The sequence below is a fragment of the Dipteris shenzhenensis genome, chromosome 32 (genome assembly GCF_047967505.1).
Source record: "Dipteris shenzhenensis isolate YYH24624 ecotype China chromosome 32, Dip_SZ_1.0, whole genome shotgun sequence".
NCBI lineage: Eukaryota > Viridiplantae > Streptophyta > Polypodiopsida > Gleicheniales > Dipteridaceae > Dipteris > Dipteris shenzhenensis.
Genome location: NC_141627.1, coordinates 714,990 through 736,284, shown reverse-complemented (window position 1 = coordinate 736,284; position 21,295 = coordinate 714,990). Strand labels below are relative to the sequence as shown.

The window sequence follows — 21,295 nt, the reverse complement described above, 5'->3', positions numbered from 1 at the left end:
GTGGTGAGGCCACTGGAGAGGAAACCTGTGATGATGATGTAGGAGAGGGGGATGAGAGAGGTGGCGTAGATGATGAGGCGGATGATGGTGGTGAAATAGTGGTGGTAACCATAGTGGTCGAGGATGTGGTGAGCGGCATGGGCTTTGGGTGGGCCCCTTTCTTCTGGGCCGCGGTGCGGAGCTACGTTTGTTGAAGTCCTCCAGATTGAGTTGCTTTTGTGTTTTCCCCTTGTCACCGTTCCCCTTCCCCATCTCCTCGCATATGTAAATTTGGACCGAAGGGTATCCCGCCTGGTCTCCTGTCCTCATCCCCCTGTTCCCTTCATTATGGGGGAGGCAGCAGCGGGCAAAGGGATTGTAGGAGGTCGGAGCTGCAAGCGGGGGGGGGGGAGAGAGAGAGGAGAGAGAGAGAGAGAGAGAGAGAGAGAGAGAGAGAGAGAGAGAGAGAGAAGACGCGGGGGGGGGGGAGAAAAAAGGGAGGAAAAAAAAAGAAAAAAAGAAGTGTTAAAAAAAAAAAGTCGGGGCTGGAAAAAAGGGTCGGGACTGCAAGTGCGAGGCGGTGAGCGGGGGGGGTGAGCGAGTGGTGAGCGGGGGGGGCTGAGCGGAGGGGTGAGTGAGGCACTGAGCGGGGGGGCTGAGCGAGGGGCTGCGGGGGCTGAGCGGAGGGGTGCGAGGGGGTGAGCGGGGGGTCTGAGCGAGGGGGTGAGTGGGAAGGTTGAGGGAGGGGGTGAGCGGTGGGGCTGCGGGGGCTGAGCGGAGGGGTGAGAGGAGGGGTGCGAGGGGGTGAGCGGGGGGTCTGAGCGAGGGGGTGAGCGGGAAGGTTGAGCGAGGGGGTGAGCGGGGGGGCTGCGGGGGCTGAGCGGAGGGGTGAGAGGAGGGGTGCGAGGGGGTGAGCGGGAGGGCTGCGGAGGGCTGAGAGAGAGAGGAGGGGTCCAAAGGGTGAGTGGGGGGGCAGCGGAGGGGTGAGAGGAGGGGTGCAAGGGGGTGAGGGGGGGGGCTGAGCGAGGGGGTGAGCGGGGGGGCTTGAGCAAGGGGGCTGAGCGTAGGCTGCGGGGGCTGAGCGGAGGGGTGTGAGAGAGAGAGAGAGGAAACGTCACCTCGCCATACTGATATTGCATATTTTACAAGAAATAGAGGTCGGGTAGAGGTTGCTTCCCAAACAGATGATTCAGAGGATATCTTTCACGACCCTAAATATATCGTGGGACAAGTTCCTCGGATAATTCCCTACATAGCCAAGAGGTGCAAGAGGCAAAAATTGAGCTAGCAAGATTAATGCTATCCACTCCAACACATGAATTACTACAAAGAACACTTGCCACTAATATTGCAGCCAGTGTCTTTGTGACTGCAAGGAAACAACTGAATTTCAATCCCCTCCCACCACCTCCAAAGAAGAAGAAGCCTGTCAAAGTTCAAGTTCCAGCAGCAGCTCAGCAAAAAATGCAGAACCCATTGGTCAAAGCTGCAAAGTTTACTGGAAAGAAAGGTCAAGACCTTGATAGCCATGTTGGGCAATTTGAGACAAGGTGGACAGCTAGTGGATTTGGACAACTGTCAGATGATACCAAGAAGGAGCAATTTGCAGCAACATTCAGCGGTAAAGCAATGAATTGGTTTATGCAGTATGGTATTGCACATTTTGCCACTTATGATGAATTAAAGATTGCTTTCTTAAGTCGTTTTAGGAAAGAAAAAATACCAAAGGGCATCTTGAAAAAATTGAGAACAATGAAATAAAAAGACCTCATGGTTGAGTACTATTCACAGATGTTTAGAAACCTCAACAGAAGGCTAACAGCAAACCAAAGACCCACCCAGGAGCAACTGGGAGACTATTTTTGCAAAGGATTAAACAAGGAACTGAGAATTGCAGTAGTTGGCAGGGACCAACTTGAAGGAGCAAATGATTTTAACAATATGGTGGAAGCTGCCCAGAGAAGCTGCCCAGAGGACAGAGAGAAGGCTTGGTACAGCATCAAGATCCAAGAAGACAAACAAGAAAAGACATTCAGATTCAGAAACAGACTCAGAGACAGACACAGATAGTGAAGCAGAAGAAGATACTGAAGATGAGGAAGATGACTCATCAGAAAATGATGAGGATGATGAGGAACACTCCAAGAAAAAGAAGAAAGAGAAAAAGCAAAAGCTGAAAAAAAAATCCACAGTAAAAAAGACAGCAGACAAAATCTCCAAGTTGGAGAAGATGACTAACTAGTTGCAAAGCTTAAAGCCACCCCCACATCGACAAAAGGTTCCATGTGAATTCTGCAAAAAGGACAATCATGACAAAGAGAGATGCTGGTACAACCCCAATTACAGAGGGAGAGTACCACCTTATATTCAGCAACAACAGAATCAAGCACCAGCAATACCTGCTAATCAAATAGCAGTGGCAAGACCAACACAACAAAGGTATCAAAATGCAGCTCCAAGAAGGCCCAATCAACAACCATGGGGGAACCAGCAGCAGAGGCAAATGCAAGACCAAGCTTGCACCTACTGTGGTATTGACGGCCATAGGCAAGGTCTACCATGTGAGCTTTGGTGCAAGCACAGGGAGGAAAGAGGTATACCCATTGTTCAATACGACGGAAGGACCAATCAAAATCACCAGCAACAGCCTCCTCCAGGAGTACATATGGTCTATCCAGAACCCATCAATCAGGAGTACAACCACAACAATCAACGCAATCAAAGAAATATTCAGGCTTTGGCAGTTACGAGGTCCAAGAATACAAAGCCATTACGAGGGTCCAGGGCTAGGAGATGCTCCAAGGAAAATAGCCAAGCTAATGAACTGGCCAAATCAAATTGAGACCAGGAACAAAGCATTGCAACAAGTGCTAGAGAACAACGCCTCACAAGATGTCAGAAAAGAACACTTGACTAATAGAGGCAAAGGGATAATACAGTACAAACAGAGCCGACTGCAGTCCAAAGACTGCAGTCCAAAGACAGTCCGCCTGCACAACAACAACAACACAAAAATCAAGCTATAGCTTTACAAGGCAATAGTAATACATCAGCACAAATTCCAGGGAAGAGCCAAGATACAGAAAGTGCTTACTCAAGTCAAAATGCAACTCCAAAACAAAAAACGAACTCTCAGGTCGGAACAAAGCCGGACTTCCCAGAATTACAGAATACGATTGCACAGACAAAACCATGGACTATGATACATGCCAAAACAACTCCAAGAAGTGAGGATACTACGACAAGGGCCCAAGAGATGCAGAAGACACAAGCATGCAAAATGAAGACAACACACTCTTTTTCCAAGAGTTAATGGACTCCAAGGTACAAATTACTCTTGATCAACTACTAAACTTAGTTCCAGCTTTCAAACAACAAATTTGTAAGAGATTGTATCCAGAAGAGTTACATCCAACAAAAGCTCAACAACCAAGTAATGATAAGGAGGAAACTCCAGATATTTACACATCAACAGTTGAAGATATGGACTACCAAGTACCACTCATTGATGTAGACTACAAAAGGTAGAGGATTCCAGAAGTTTTGGTTGATGGAGGCTCAGGTTCAATATCCTATCAGATGATATATTCAAAAAATTTTGCTGCAATGAATTGGTTCCAACACCATTTCAGGTGAGGATGGCTGACCAAAGGAGAATCCAACCTCTTGGAATATTGAGAGGGCACTAACATTCACAATCACATTTATAGTGCTTAAAATGGAGGAAAAGGATTCTGCTTACTCAATGCTATTGGATAGGCCATGGTTAAGAGATGCCAAGGTCAAGCAAGACTAGGGCTCAGAGAGAATCACTATCAGGAAAGGGAAAAAGAAAGTGAAGATCAACCTATCCTCCAGAAGGTGTTTTTCAAAAAAAACACAGCCACTTCAAGCAGAGGGAATCAATATGATTCCAGATTTTGATGAAGATGAGGAAGAAATTTTCCTCAGAAGAAACCCCACTGTATTTCTATTTTTGAGATTGATGTTATTAAGATTATTGATCAGTATACAGGTCCAAATCAGCAGATACAACATTCTGACACAGATCCGACCGCTGCAGAACAAAGTCGGGAACCAGTCGGATCAGGTTTTCATAGAAAAATATACAACAGAGGCTACTGATGCAAGCAAAGATGATGCATTAGGAGATTTCACTTCTAAATCAGCAGATGAGGCAATCATGGAAGCAGAAATACAATTTGAAGAACATATGCAAAAAAGTGCTAGGATCAGGCTGGATGACTTGGAGGAGATGAACTTGGCAAAGAGTGACAACCCACAACTAGTTATGGTAAGCACAAATCTCTCCACCTTTTAAAATGGCACTCAAAGAATTATTGATGTAGTACAAATATATTTTTGCATGGCACTACACTGATATGAAGGGGATAGATCCTACATTCTGCCAACATAGAATCAATCTGAAAACTGATGTAGTACCAATTATACAAAATGAATCCAAATTATGCCAAGCTGGTCAAAGAGGAGATTGACAAGTTATTAAGAGTTGGTTTCATATATCCCCTGACACATGTCACATGTTATCTCCTATTGTCATTATTCCAAAGAAAAATGGAAAACTGAGAATCTGTGTAGACTATAGAAAATTAAATGCAGCCACTATCACTAATTTATTCCCACTACCATTTTGTGATTCATTGCTTGATGCTGTAGCTGGACATGAAATTTACAGTTTTTTGGATGGCTTTAGTGGGTACAACCAAATCAGAATGGCTCCAGAAGATAGGGATAAAATTGCTTTTGTCACAGAATGGGGTGTGTTTGAACTTTGCATCCAATGTGATGACTTTTGGACTGAAGGATGCCCCACCTATTTTTCAAAAATATATACAAGAGGTATTTGCAGAGTACCTGACATCCTTCATGAAGGTATTTTTGGACGATTTCTCAGTTTTTGGAAAGATGGTGGAACACTTGAATCACTTAGCATTATGCTTTGCTAGATGCAGATTTGCTAGCAAAGTGTGCTTTTGCTATTAGTAGGGGAATACTACTAGGACATATTATCTCCCAACAAGGTATGCAGATTGATCCTAACAAGGTTTCAACAATTCAGAATGCAAAAGCCCCAAAAAACATCAAATAACTTCAAAGATTTATAGGCCAAATCAAATGGCATTGCAAATTTTAAGATACCTTGCAGATATTTGTTATCCTCTCACAAAGCTGACTAGAGATACCGAACCATTCATCTGGGGAAATCCTCAAGAATATGCATTCAGTATTTTGAAAAAGATGCTTAGGGTGGCACCTATCCTACAACCCCCTGATTGGTCTCTTCCTTTTGAAGTATTTGTGGATGCTTCAGATTCAGCAGTTGGTGCAGTCCTAACCCAACAGAAAACACTGAAATGGTTCAGACATGGAGAGCTGCCTATATCCTAAACATCCACAAAAACGGTCACAACAGAGAGGAGAGTTATATCTCAATCCCTAACCTCTCAAAAACCAGCTCATGAGGTGAAAGACAAATGTCTCTATCCCAATCCTCACCAAAGATCAACAAGAACACAAAAAAGGGCCCGCTCTTGAAAGACATTTTTCAAAAGTGTAGATAAGGAGCTATTTTGCCATAGGTTGCCCATCAAATCACACAGGAAGTCCTCGAAGACCCGCATCGTAGAGGACCTGCTTTTCTCCAAGAGAAAACGGCGATCAACTTTCCTCGAGCATGTAATACACGCACCAAAAATGAATACGAGGGAGAAAATAGCTTGTAGTACACGTGCAAAGCAAATCATCAAAACCCTTGGCGGGAGAAAGAGACAGCCAAAATGTGTTTGTCGAACTAGCCTACCCTGAATCCAGTAGAAAAGGGAACCACCAGCCATACAAGCAAAAGAGAAGCTTGACCTAGTGCCATTGTTGTTGCACGCGAAGGTCAGTTTGAATCACAAATTAAACCTGATGTCACCCTAAGTGGAGGCCGAATGGAGAAGATAAGGAGAAGCTTTTATATAGCCGTGATCCTGAGGCCCGATCCACGTTGAGAGGGAGAAGCAGAGGAGCATGGGAGGTTGCACGATCTCCTTGAAAATTCTCTATACGAAAAAAATATGCTAACCTAAATTAGGTACAGTAAAAATGGATAATAATAATATAATTGGAGCTAGGAAATGGAGAATATAATTTAATAATATTTAATTTAATGACCAAACTTAGGAAATGGATAATAATAATTTAATTAAACTAATTTATTGCCCCATGATCCCTCGATGCATGGGGGTACTAGGATGTATAAACCCTATGAGTGGGTCATAGTCATTAGACCGTTTCTAGAAATGTGTTTCAAGGGTTTCAAAGAGAAACATTTTAAAAGTTTCACCTAGAAACACACATAATTAATATACATAAAATATAAACTTTGAAACATATAGGAGTGGAGAAACAAGAAAGGAGAAGGGTAGGGATAGGTAGGATGCAAGAGGAATTGAGGAAAGGCAAAAACAGGCAGGAAATGTTTCTACTGCTCAAAACCTTTTTGTGTTGATCCTGGAGTGGTTATAGAAACCTTATTGATGGGCTGAGCATCACAGTTTCATTAGGCATGTTGACAGGTGGAGGGTGACCCGTAAGAAAAATCAATTCTATGGGCTTGAACAAACTACGAGTATAAGATAATTCCACATGTAGTCGAATCCACCCAATGCACTAGCTCCCAACATTTGTGTAGGAAAAGCAGGCAGATGCTGCCACTTGGCAGCCAAGGAATGCACTGAGTGCAGGGGGTCCAACCCCCCCCGCCTCCTAGCCGTGCAAGAGCCTTCCCAATGTCCCAAAAAGCTGGCGAGACAATGTAGAGGGTTTTTACTGCCCAATATATCCAAGGATTACTGCACACCACAATTCCACATGGGATTATTCAATCTCTCATTATTCACCACATGTCATCTGCGCACCAAAGGGGCCTCAATACTCTTCCAATGTCCACATTACCCACATTGGTCCAAGGTGCCACGAGGGGGTTAGGACCACACCCAAGCCATAGACCCATATTTCCAACACCCCCCTTTCCCCAATGGGCCCAACACCACAAGAGAACTGATCAGCAAACACATGCTAAACAACCACTGAGGGTCAGATAAGCCAACAGAAATCTCACCACCCACACACAGGGACAGGTTAGTCAATATCGTCAGTCACCCAGCTCATCATGAAACACTTTTTAAATATGTGGATTGACGCAAGCCATCAAATCCCGCTGTGAAACCATCACACCGTTTGGATAGACATTGCACCTGCAGGCCACAAGCGCGCATATGTTCTGTCCAGTTGACAGAGGAGCTGGTCGGCGGCTATTTTTTTGCGTCAGGACAGATGCTAGCTAGAGCACGCCCGCGGGTCATCATATCCCACATGCATGCACAATCTTCAGTGCATGTTTTAGCCATCACTGCCACTACGAACATGAGTTTTACAAACAGATATGCCGCACAGATTACACGTATCACTTCACTGTTGTCACAGTCCCGCAAGGCCGCCCTTGCTTTGATACCATGTTGGAAAAGCCTGCAGATGCTGCCACTTGGTAGCCAAGGAATGCACCGTGCAAGGGTGTCCCAACCCCCCCGCTATCTACCCGTGCAAGAGCCTCCCCATTGTCCAAAAAGTCAGTAAGACAATGGAGAGGGTTTTTACCACCTAATATATCCAGGGATTACTGCACACCACAATTGCATAGGGATTATTCCTCTCATTTCATCACGTGTCATCTGCACACCAAAGGGGCCTCAATACCCTTCCAATATCCACATTTGTTCAAGGTGCCACAAGGGGGTTAGGACCCACCAATGCCATAGGCCCATATTTCCAACAATCTGGTGATTCAGATAACAAGAATAAGAGAGAGAAAAATGAGCATTGCATACCCTCGCAAAAGGTGAAATCATGGTTCTAAAACCATAGAAAAGAAATCTTTGTAACCGAAGATGACCGATGCACTTGATTTGATGAAGACAGCCAGCCAAATGTGTAAGTTGTGAAACAATACAAAACACTCACACGTGTGATCAACACGAGAAAAGTATAATTGTATATCTATGGATAAAGTAGGCTTGTCACAAGAGTCTTGAATTTTGCATCTCTTTGTTCATAATTACAAGTACAAATACCCTAGGATTGCCTCTCTAATCATATTGGGGAGACATGACCTCATTTGCACATAGTTTACTTTCTGAGTCTCTAATCTATATTTCTATTTCATGTTCTAAGTGTTGCCATTTATGTGTGGGATAATCATTTGTGCTAATTCTTAAGTTGTCTTATTAAGTGTGTCTTAATTCTATGAGATGTGTGGATGATATGTTTTGATGTGGTAAATTTCTAAGTACTTGTGCATGTGAATAATTAATCTCAAGAGTAAATCTTTAAAACTTATTGGACAATATGCTTTACTGCAAAACTTTGACAACTGAAGTGTTATGTGAGTGAAAAATGAAGCATATTGGACAATTATCTTCCTTTGGAATAGCTGATCGTGAATGACACTGCTTTCTCAGCCATTGGAGGACACCTTATGAAGCAGCTTTTGCTAGTGATTGAAATATCTCGGAGGCATATAAGGTCACAGAGACCTTTGCTCATTTGTGGAGTCAGTGATGGATGGGATTGGCACAGTTGTGATAACTAAAGCAAGCAAATTTTACTGAATAAAAATCAAATACCTAGAAGTCGATTGGATTTACTTGTGAGCAATGGCTCAAAGAAGTGCCAAAGAGGTGGCCCAACCACAACCCAAGTGGATAGTGCATGGGATTTTCCATGTTGCACAATTAGAGATAATAAACCACCATAGTTTGTCTAAATGGTTTTTATTTGCGCGAGTTAGAAAACAGTATGTTGCAAGGATCCTAAATACAATATGAAGCTCAAGCACCAAGAATTGCATGGATCACCTGTTTTGGGAGGAGCCAATAGGTCTTGCACAACCTAATACCTAGACATTTATTTATGATTATAGTTCAACAGCTAAAATCGTACTTTAGCTCAACAAAATTCTGAATTTGTACGATTGGATATATTCTAGTCTTGCAAAGGTGTGTGTACACACGCACACACACGCACACTCACGCACACACCCACACGCACGCACACACGCACCCGCACATACACACACACACGTGTGTGTGTCAAGTACGTATAGATTGCTCATCAAAGGTGTTGCAAAAGTTAAGGTCACAAATTTTGTCAGAGATGTACTCACAGCAATAGATAAATAACTTTTGCGAGTTCTAGGCAAGATATTGGTTAATATCTTATAGCGTGTTTCTATTTTGTCCTTGCCTGAACATTCTCTTTGTTTTGTTTTGGTGTTCTTGCATTGTCTTGATGGAGCTTGGTTTCAACACTCTCAGGATGGTATGTATTAAACAACTGTCTTCATGTTGTTTGAGCAGTTGACAGAATTCAATGTTGTGAGTTCTATTTGGGTTTTTATCCATATTCTACACTGCATGATTCAGTTGGGCCTTTTCATGACACAGGGAATTGATCGAAAAGATGTGCGGCTCGTGTGCCATTTTAATGTCCCAAAATCCATAGAAAGCTTCTATCAGGAATCTGGAAGGGCAGGACGTGATCATAAATTTGCAAGAAGTGTGCTTTACTATGGTCTCGATGACTATAGAAGAATGGTTGTACAGAGCTTCATGAATTGAAGTTGTCCATTTCAGATAAAGAAATGATAAGATTATAAAAAAATAGCTTTTTTGTCTTCTTTATGTGTTGTTAGGAGCTGATATTAATGACAGCTAAAATATATTTTTGAACATAAGGTGCGATGATATTTTCTGTCAAATTATAGACGAGGACAGTTTGAGTTTTGTATGGTGCTCCAGGATTTCCTTTTGCGAAACTCTCCAAAAAGAAAACAAAACAAGGCAGAAGTTTCAGAGGCTTTACTAAAAAAGGCCATTCAAGATTTCAAAGAGGTATCTTGCATATGGCTATTTGCAAGTCAAAGTGCTCATTGTATCCTGCTTTCTTTGGTCATGAGAAATGCTAGACTGTTTGAAATGTAGAAAGATGAAGAATGTGAAATTTATTTAAATGAAGGGTACAAGATCCTGCAAGGTGCTAATCTGCCACTGAAGTAGAAGCATTTGTGTTTGATGTCAAGGCTTCTTCATGATAGGATGAACATTAAATGATTATTGAATATGATTGATCTGAATTTTCTCTCTCTCTCTCTTTCTTTCTTTCTTTCTTTCTTTCTTTCTCATGAAAGCTCAATTGGTCTATCTTCCATTATTGATAAGGAGTCACTCTTCTGCATCTTTCCTATTGCCTTGCTGAATGTGTACATTCTGGCAATTTCTTTCAGATTTCACTGGTTAACACTGCTAAATGACGTGCATTTTTATTTTCTTAATTGCAAATGTTGTTAACACGAGAACCTGTCAATATCTGACCTGAGATCTCAACTTCTGCAGTTAAAGCTGTAAGCACTGTGTCTTGATTTGATCTGCACAAGCCCTTCATGAAATTTCTTGGGTGGACAATGCCTATAGTTATGCCTAGAAGATTGACAAGAATAGTAAAGTTACGGGATGTGGAGTGGGGACATTGTTTTTATTGGGTTGTTCTTAGTACTGCTATCATGTTCTCAAGGTGATTAATGAAAGGTGACTTTGAATGTTGTTGAACAAGAGAACTTGCCAATATTTGACCTGAGATCTCGACTTCTGCAGTAAAGCTGTCAGCACTGTGCCTTCTTTTGATCTGCACCCGCCCTTTTGATCTGCACACACCCTTTCCCCCCAATGCCTATAGTTATGCCTAGAAGATTCACAAGAATAGTAAAGCGAAGGGATGTGAATACATGGGGACCATATATCAGGGGCTAATAGACTGACCAAGAATATGCCTCCCTTGTGAGGTTACAGTGCTTGTGCCGTGCAACAAGCTTGGGTGTCCTGTTCTTGATGGCAGTACAGGACTTGGCATTCTATTGCTTGGCGGTGGAGCAACAGGACTAGGTGTCCTTTGTTGTGATGCTGTCCTATTATGTGAGCTCCTATTAACTTGGCTGTGTCCATGACTTGATGGTGTAGTAGGTCTAGGTGTCCTCTAACCCAAATTTGTTTTGTGGTGCGAGCTCCTACTAGCCCGTCTGTGTCCATGACTGGATTCTTGGTTGAAAGCCTCCAGAAAACGTAAATACATTTTTCTTTCTTTTTGTCTCTGATTCATGGACAGATCTTCTTTTTAGTTCCTAGCTTTAAACATGTCCTGCCTTTGCAGCAGATCTATATCTTCTACTTGGGGATCCATGCTCATGGCTTGGTCCATACGCATACTCATTGGCTTCCTCAGAATCTAGACACAACCCTTTACAAGAGACATTCTATTGAAGAGACACTACCATTGTAATGTACCCTCTCATCAAGGGGTACACACCTCTTCATGCACATACACTTTGGAGTACACACCTTTTCATGTGTGACTCTTCACTCTCTATACAAGAGAGGCCCAACTGTTAGAGGCTTAGGAGTGGGAGATACCCCAATGGCAGATGCTCAAGCTTTATTCACCAAGATGGGGGTCAACCTTACGTGTGAGGCAGCTTGGAGGGTAGGGAGGACGGAGATACCAATAAGACCCTTAGTGCCGAAACTCCAGACTGCGGTAGATAGGTCTACCCTCATAGCATGAGAGCATATCTGAAGGGGACCAAAATCTACCTGGATGATGACCTCACCCTTCTACAGCAAGAACATAGAAGGGAGGGGATGACACGAGTAATGGCAGCAAGGGAAGCAGGGAAATGGGCTGTTTATAGGGATGACAAAGTGATTATCCGAGAAAGAGCGGACAAGGGGGAGAAGGGAGAAGGGGAGAAGGAAGAGGGGGAATTGTGACATTGTCAAGTCCAGGAGGGGAGTGCACAGAGCAAGCTGAGTATGGCTGTATGGAATTTTAACGGGTCTAACCGTATGATACGGTTAATCTCATCTCGCGGCATCGACTTGGGGGGAGCATCCATACTGTATTGAAACGGAGGGAGCCTATCCATCTGAACCCCGTGTCTGGCGAGCCATGTGGACACACTGGCATACCATGTGTCTGCCTCGCCCTTAGCTAGTCGTCTAGATGACTCCAAAGCCAGTCTCGGTAATCTCCAGTGGGGTAGGTCCCAGGTTCTATGGATGAATGTGACTGTTTGGAAGATGGCGTCAGTCTGTATTCGTGTCATGTCAAATTTTGCCTGTACTATCTCATGCGGGACTGAGGGCTTACTTCAAATCATCCTAGATCCCATGGTCACGTGTAGCCACTTAAATCTCCTCCACTCTGCTATCGGTAGGTCACATCCCCAGAAGGACATGGCAGTTGGCCGCAATAACGTATCGAAGAGCCAACACTTCATCACTGGGTCCTGAAAATGTGCCTGGAAGTATTCTCTCTCCAATCAGGCGCACCCCGTCCCCGTGTGAGTTGTGCATGAGCTGCATGTGTCATGGTGAAAAGGGGTCTGTCTTGTGAAGACTGCTCCCAGGTAGGTGTAGGACTCAGCCTCTCCCGCTCTACGCTCAGCCTCTCCCGCTCATGCTCAGCCTCTCCCTACGCTCATGCTCAGCCTCTCCCTATGCTCTATGCCCTATGCCCTACGCTACCTACGCTCCCTATGCCCTACGCTCAGCCTCTCCCTACGCCCCCTTACACCCAGCCGACCTAGCCACCCCCTCCCTACGCTCAGCCTACGCTCATACCCCGCTACGCACTACGCTCTACGCACTACGCTCCTACCCCTACGCTCAGCCTACCCCTACACCCCCTACGCTTAGCCTACCCCTACGCCCCCTACACTCCCTACACTCAGCCTCTCCCTACGCTCAGCCTACCTAGCCACCCCCTCCCTACGCTCAACCTACCTAGCCACCCCCCTCTCTGCTCGTCCCGCTCCCGCTTCAGCCCCTCGCTGCTCACCACCTTAGCTTCTCCTTCGCCACCCTTAAAAAAAAAGAAAAAAAAAAAGAAAAAAGAAAAAGAAAAAAACTCCTCGCCACCTTAGCCTCTCCTTCTCCATCTCCTGGCTGCCTCTCCACCTCAAGCTTCCACCCCGCCTCGCCACCACCTCGCACTGGGCGTGCCTCCCATTATGAAGGGGAGCCAGTGCTCCTGCTCCCGCCGGTCGGACACTAAAACCTGCACCCAAAAAAAAAAAAAAAAGGGTCCAAGAGAAATGGGGGACAAAGCCAAGAATGATGACAACAACAACAACAAAAAAAAGCAAACGACACAACTGAAATTGGAGGATGTGAACACATGTTACAACCGAAGTGGAGTCGGGGTAGATAGCAAGGCAAAGGCAAGACCCGCCTCAGCTTCTTCAGCCTCTATGTGTACCTCGACCTCAGCTTCCGCTATAGTTTCAGTTTCAGCTCCAGCCTCAGCTCCCTCTATCTGTCACGGGGGCGTGAAATTCTAAGTACTTTAATGTACTACAAGACCGTGACAACTTTGGTTTTAAAAGTCCAAGCGTGGGCTTAATAATGTGTAATTAAACGCGGCATGGTGCCTAGCACATAATCGTAATTAATCCCTAGGCCCAAAGGCATTCCAAGGAATTAAAAGAGTGTTGTTGGGAAATGATGATGTGGCATTTTTAATGGGCCCCCTAGAGGGCCATGTACTTTCAGTGACCCCCCTAGAGTTCCAGGTGGCTCTAGTGCCTTCTACATGCTCCTTTGCCATTCCTGGACCTTCCTGGGTCTTCTAAACTTCACATGTGTGGTTTTCTCTCTCATCTTCTCCCTTTGTTGAGATTTTGGACTGGTTTTTCAGCCTCCTTCAGTTGAATTCCGTTTTTCTTCATAACTCCTCACCCGTTTGGATTCCTCGACTTCCGTTTGGCCCGATGGCTTCCCCTCTGCCTCCCCTTCGTAGTGATATGCTTTTCCCTCCGTGCGTTTGGTAGAACGGGCAGAGCTGAGCACTTCTTTTGCTGGTCGGATTTGCAAAAGTGGCTTTTTCTGGATCTTTTTGCTTCTACCGCCTCCTGGGCCTCTCCTCTTGCAAAGCTACAGCTTTTTGTTGAATTTCGAGTGGTCCCACACGCTGGTTGACTGGTTTTTCTCAGTTTTGGAGGACTTTCCGGTGATGAAACTTCTCCAAAACCTTCTCAATGCATTCCTCTCTGAAGCACGCTTCTTTTGAGCCCAAGAACTCCCACTTCTTCGCGACAGAAGTGCTTCTTTTCGCATTTTTCAGTGGAATTCTTGCTGTTCGGCTCTTGTAAATGCTCTTTCTTCATGCCTTTGCACTCCTCTTTGGCTGAGAATGCAATTGGGCATTGGCTACTATGTCCTCTTGGCGATTGAGGACTTGGTTCGAGTTTTCAGGGCTTGGTGAGTTGTGATTTTGCTACTGCAATTTGTTTTTGCCATAAGCTATTGGTTGGCCTCGTGTGCTGCCTCTTTCTTGGCTCACAGGTGCCCAGGCAGTGCTACATGAGTCATTCTTTGGTTGGGTACTTTGCTGATTTTATTTTGGAGCTTTGAAAAGCTTTGTGAATGCCATCTGGAAACCACTCAAAGAGAGTGCAGCTGGGGTGCTGTATGATTGCATCTGGACAGCCAATGGAATTGCACTCGGAAAAGAGAATGCCTTTGGGTTGAGCCTATGGGTTAAGTGCACTTATGTGATGGTGTTCTATGCTTGAAAGCCTTGCGAAGGCTTAGTGAATTGGGGCTGCGTGCTCAGTTGCAGGGAAGGTCTCCTAGATGCAACTTGTAATGATTTCACTGTGAAATATAAAGAAATACCGAAAGGGGTGCCACGGTGTTTGGGGCCAATCGGGTGCACTTGTCTATGTCTGTTGAGCAGGGGCATTCTAGCCTCCATCCCTTTTTCAGTGGTTTTGTTTGTGAACAAATGGGTAAATGCCAAATGGTGATCATGCAATGGTTAATGGTTGTGATATATGCTTTGTGAGCTGTAAATAAGTGCTGAAGTGATTAAATGTTTAGTTCCACTGCCCTCTGAGTGATTAGAGGCCAGTTTCACTATCTCTATTTCTACTTCGACTTCAACCCCCACTTAGGCTTTGCTCCAGTTCCAGTCTCAGCTCCCTCTACATCTACAATCAGTGGCATACTCATGCCCATGGTGCCGATTGTTGTTCCCTTCCCCTCCTCTCCTGTTACAGCTCTCGCACCGCTTATGACCCCTTCTTCGGAGGTGTCATACACTGTTCTGCATTACGCTTCACTCTCCCCTCTTCCTCTCAGTCAGCCCATGCTCCCGCACCCCGTTCAGATTGCCTCATCCATTCCATTGTCATCTTCGTTCCTCGCCCAGTTCACCCAATCACCGTCTAGTTTCCGGACTCAGTCCCACACTTTCATGCCACAGTCATCACAGTTTCAGCATGGACATGGGTGGGCTGATACACCAAAGGCCTGTGAGACCTTGCTCATGGAGATACATAGTTTTCGTGAGTGTGAGATGGAGCTGACTCGCTTCGCACGGGAGCAGGTCCGCTTCAACCAGGAGCAGAGCCGCATCATATGGGAGCAGGCTAGGGCCATTTGGGAGCAGGCGGGTCTTATTCAGGGACTCAGACAGGATATCATGCAGTAATGGAGTTGACTCGCTTCGCACGGGAGCAGGTTTGCTTCAACCAGGAGCAGAGCCGCATCATATAGGAGCAAGCTAGGGCCATTCGGGAGCAGGGGGTCTTATTCAGGGACTCAGACAGGATATTATGCAGCTCCGACAGGATGTCACAGCCATACACACTGTCCTAGGAGTACCCCGGTGGTTGAGGCACATATTGTGAGCATGCAATCTGCTATTGAGGAGACTTCCAGATGGGTTGACGTGGCCAAACGGGAACCTGCAAGGGTAACCGTTGTGTGAAGATTTTTGAAAACCCCAAACACAACTTGTACATGTGTACATGAGTGATGTTCCGTATTGTGGTAAAGTCATGGGAGCACTCATTGACTCAGTGTGGGCATCATGGATGTGTGGATATATGTGGCAATCAAGCTTTAGGCTTTGATGGAAAGCAGTGTGGTTGCAGCAGGCTAATCCAGAGCATGGCATCCAAAGTGTGATGGTGTTTTGTTGAGGGATGACATGTGCTTTCATGGTTGTCCCGAGTCCTTTCTGTATGAGGGCATGAGCATTTTTTGTCGTGGTTTCCTTGTAGATCCTTTGTGTCGGGATGGTGTTCACCAGATGTGGTGGTATGGGCAATATGGTGCTAAGCGCTTGTGGCATGCATTGGTGTGTTAAAGCATGAGATTTTGGGCATCAATGGTCTTGGTGTAATGTTTTGAGGCAAGGTGGAAGAGTGGTAAAAAAGGAAGCATGACGTGGCTAATTTATAAGGAAGGAGGCCATGCATGCTACGTAGAAGGATGAAGGGAAGCTTCTAGTTGACGAGCTGGACGTAGATGAAGGTGACAACTTGAAGGAAATTTCAGGAAGGAGTACGTGGGCACCTGGAGGATGATCGCGCAAAAAGGGAGCTTATGGAAGGGCTCTTCGGTGACGGGGGACGGAGGGGAGAGCTCGGTGGTTCGGTGAGCTCGCAAAGGAGCTGTGAGGCGGTGGGCAAGAAAGCTTAGGGAGGAGAAGGCTGCTGGACCAGAGGTGTTGCTGCTGTGTGGGCTAGGAGGAGCTCAGAAGCGCGATGGAAAGGATGAATCTCTGAGAAGGAAGGAGTCAAGGGACTGAGGTCGTGAGCTGCATGGTAGAAAGGGAGGCGGAATTTCAGGAGCGGAGGTCGATGGTTGCTCGGGGCAAAGCTTGGTTGGAGAGGCTTGTGTTCGAGAAGGAGCAGGTGGTGGAATCGCGACTGCAGGTGGAGGATAGATGCGAGGGAGACAATGAGAGCAGGAGAAGCTCGTATTGGAGGTGAGGCTACTAGGCGGTGAGCAGAAGAGAGCTTGGTGACGGTAGAGGCGTCGCCATAGAAGAAGCGGGAGGACCTTGGAAGAGAAGGGAGCTTCATGAGCTCTGAGAACAAGGGAGTCATTGCCGGGGGGCAGAGATAGGCCACAGAAGAAGCGAGGAGACGAGATGATGAGCCGGGGGCTTTGGATCTCGGTACATGAGCAGGCTGGAGGTCCGTTGGAGGGAAGGCCTATACCGAAAGCTACAAAGGAGGTCAAGGTTTACGCAAGGAGGCAGGGAGCTGCACGAAACCTCGGGGTGGTGAAGAATTGCCAGGAGGCGGTATTCGACGGGCTGGCTGGAGGTCTTTGATGGGCATGGAGGCTCGTAGAAGCAAGAGGACTACGGGGGGAGAGGCGTCGCTACTCCAGGGGGGGCTTGGATGATCACGACTACACGAGGGGGAGGTTCCAAAGGCTTGGGAGCCGAAGGGAGCTCTGGAATCTGGCTTCTGTGTGGCTGGAGGCTTTTTTATTGAGGGCAGTCATTGTTATGGTGAGGAGGAGAGCTGTGAGCAAAGGCACGCTGTGGGTTTGGAAGCTTTGAGATGGAGATGGAGTCTCTGCAGGAAGCTCGAAGACCATTAAGATGCGGGTGTTACACGCGAGATCAGAATTCAGAGAGAGGACTCCAAGTAGTCGATCATGGAAGAATCTCTGGGGGGGTCTGGAAGGACCTTGGAACCGGGAGTCTGTGAGCTTTGTGTGCTCTGTGAGTAGGAAGGAACTGCAGTGCTTGGATGATCACGTGCAGGAGATGGGCTGCATCATTTCTAGTACTTGATGTTGATCTTGGGAAGGCATGATAAGATTTTTGACCGTTGCCACTTTGTGGGTGGTTGTCCGGTGAATTGTGGGATTGGATGTATAATGTATCTGAATGCTTTGTGAGCTTGAGCTCAGTCGGTAGGGACTTGTGTTGGGCTGTGTGGTCCATTGGGTTTCTTTCTGAGGTTGTTAGGCTTCCGGAGGAAATGTGGCCAGTGTATGTGCTGAATGTAGAGGTGTGTAGGGACAAGGATGTTGAATGAATTCTTTTTTCCTTGTGATGGTGTTGTTCGGTTGTTTTAAACATGGATGAGGGTGCCTGTGAAGGCGGATTGGGCTCTACAGCTTTTGTCCATCCACGTTTTGGTGCCTCCACGGAGGACTGTGCACTTCAGTTTACAAGTGTGAAGTTGTGCAGTCAGTTGTAGTGTTGAAGAGCTGAAAGAGATGGCACAGGACTTTCCAGAATCCTGGGGGTTACCGCACGAAAGTGTGTCTAAGTTTCTGGAAAAGATGGAGTTTACAGCCCTGATGAAGGATAGAGCAACTCTAGAGATCCTTTCTCAGATCTTGACCTTTTGTTTACAGGGTGATGCAAAAGCATGGTTACAGATGTTTGTGACCACCTTCAGAAATGCTCAACAGCATGACCCTGAGTATGGCGTGGTCAGAGCTGCTTTCTTGGCATAGTTTATCCGTTAAGGAGTCCGAATGAAGTATGGAAGGAGTTGTGTAAAATTCAGCAAAAGGATAGTCAGGATGTGGATCAGTATCTGATAGAGTTTGGTAGACTGTGGAGTCTATGGTGTGAGGCTTTAATTCCTGAAGTACCCCCACAGATGATAAAGAGAGACCGGTTTGTGGCTGGTCTGGAGCCTACCCTCCGTTTGAAGGTGGAGCTGAAGAATCTGGATAGCTTTGAGGAGGCTGTCAGAGTTGCTCGTGAGAAGGAGTGGAAGGTGAAGCGTCTGAGGCAGTTGGGAATACAGGAAGAACTGAATAAGTATGTGAATGTTCCAGAGATGGTGAATGTACATCCTAAGAAAGAAGCTATAGCAATTCCTAAACAGGAGGATTCATTGAAGAAAGATATTCATGAAGCAGTGGAGCTCATGAAGTCTTTAAGCTTGAATTGGATGGAGATTGCAGGAAGAGGTAGAGGTCAAAATAACAGGAGAGAGGCTATGGCTGGAGGAGAAGGAAGTTCAGCTGGTGCAAGGAGAGTACCAGGGTATATGAGCAATGTCCAATGCTGGAATTGTGGGGAGTGGGGACATATCAGCCCTCACTGTGATAAGCCAGCTAGGGCAGGGGGAGATGTCTATCCTGTGCAACAGAGAACAAATGATAAGACCAAGTGATTACAGTATGGAGGTGAAAGATCTGAATCAGCTCTGTACCAGTGGTGTGAAATGGGAAGATAAGGGGAAAGGAAAGGCAATTAGCCTGATCATAATGGAGACCATACTAGAGATTATGTCTAAACCCATGCAGTGCAATATGAGCTGTAGGTTGGAATTGGAAGAGGAACTTGAGGAGACAGTAATAGACGAAGAGATAGAGAGTGAGGCAGAGGAAGAGAGCATCTCATCAGAGGAAGAGAGTTAGTTGTCTTCATTGTTGAAGAAACCGGATGTTGATGATGTAAGGGAGCTGGAAATCATTACACTTATTATGAATGGAGGCTTGTCAGTTGCTATGGAGGAGGGTGTTGCTCAGCTAGATCTGTGTGAGGTGGCAGAGGAGAGCCCGAGAGAAGGGGTTGTTGCCATAGATGGCAGAAAAGTTGAGAGCCCATTAAAGGCAGCTAAGGATAAGTCTGTGTGTGTAGTTGACGATCATGCTCCAGTGTTGTGTGGTGATGATGTGCATATGATGGCTGAATGCAATTAGGTTGTGGTTGACACTGTGATTGTGCATACTGAAGGGGCTAAGATTTCAGGTTCAGCAAGTGAGGAAGAAAGAGGTGAAACTAGCAGTGAAGATGAGAGCTCAATCATGTCTGATAGTGATGAAGCTGATGTGGCTATTACTGATAAAGTAAAAGACCTGTAATTAAAACACTTAGTTTGGGTGGGACCAGCAAGTGTTGATTGTGTGCATGCGGACCATGATGTGTATGATGAGGTTAAGATTCAGTGTTTACAGGATGATGGCGATTCAGAGGATGAGCTGGGTTGCACTCTTGATGATGCACTGGATGATATGCTAGCATTGATCTCTTCGAAAGAGAATGAAAACACCAGTATGCATGTTGAGTTGGATGGAAGTGATAGTGTGGTTGATGATCAGCTAGATGCTTTACTTGATGATACCCTTGTGGATTTTGCATGTGTGGTTGGCAATGACAAGAAAGAGTGTGCTCATATGTTTGAGCATTCTTCAGGTGGGAAGGATGTTTGTTTGCTCCTGGGTGATCTTGATAATTCATGTGATGGGTTAAGTTTTGCAACTTATAAGGTTGAGGCAATAGGGTATGTTGAGAAGTCCCTAATCACAGATTATGAGCTGGTTGTGCTCGTGAGATCTGTGTGTGAGGTAGTGACCTCAAAAGATGTGACTCATGAGAAGAGGAGCAAGACTCATGATACAAGTGTGATGGCTAATAGCCAGTGGAGTTGTGTAATGTCTTGGCAGGATAAGCTATGGGATCGTGGAGGCTTAGTGAAGATGTGGGTATATGGAAGGAGCTGGTGGCTACATCAATTTGGTGTGCTGTTGATTCCATTTGATCCAGGGGGATGGTGGATTATGCATATCTGGAAGTTCCGGGTCTCTTCACACAAACTTCGCATCGAGAGCGGCAGAGCAGAGCGACTACCCAGGGAGAGGCGCATATGCACACTGTGTGACATGCAGGAGGTTGAGACAGAGGAGCATTTCATCTTGAGGTGTCATGTGTACTATGAGATCCGAGGGCGTTTCCTCTGCCTCTTCAGGGATACGCGAATAATACTCCGAGCACGGAGATAGGAGCAAACTTCTTCTCACACAAACTTCGCATCGAGAGCGGCAGAGCAGAGCGACTACCCAGGGAGAGGCGCATATGCACACTGTGTGACATGCAGGAGGTTGAGACAGAGGAGCATTTCATCTTGAGGTGTCATGTGTACTATGAGATCCGAGGGCGTTTCCTCTGCCTCTTCAGGGATACGCGAATAATACTCCGAGCACGGAGATAGGAGCAAACTTCTTCCTTGGCTGATCCCTCTCAGAGCTCTATCACGGAGTTCTTTCAGCTAGATCACATGGACCCCCACGAGACGAGGCCTCGACATGACCGTGACCTGGAGCATATGACCCGACAGCTCAGACAGAGGGTCGACACACAGATCACACTTGGGGACATCCCCTCCTTGTTTAGAGTCGGAGCCCGACTGACGGGGTCGCAATAGCCCTAGTCAGATGCAGAGCTACGACTAGGAGACGTGCCAGGACCGCACCTTTGAGTGGCCGACAACACTCTATTCCCGACTTCATGCCTCCATTGCCTCATCCATCCTGATATCTTGCTGTTGTCGATGATGATGATGATGATATTGATGACGACGTTGAGATTGATATCTAGTCAACCATCGACAGGACTATGTTGTACTTAGGACTTAGTACTGCCATTTTGC

At 45.9% G+C, this 21,295-nt stretch overlaps 1 protein-coding gene across 1 annotated transcript in view; it reads left to right on the top strand.

Annotated features, from left to right (window-relative positions):
• Positions 1-21,295, top strand: part of RECQL3 (DEAD/DEAH box RNA helicase family protein) — a 79,487-nt gene that overhangs the window by 23,831 nt on the left and 34,361 nt on the right. Inside the window, exons 12-13 of the mRNA XM_087370806.1 lie at positions 9,486-9,635; positions 9,840-9,932. Of these exons, the coding sequence (XP_087226932.1) occupies positions 9,486-9,635; positions 9,840-9,932 (243 nt within the window). The remainder of the gene's footprint in view (positions 1-9,485; positions 9,636-9,839; positions 9,933-21,295) is intronic.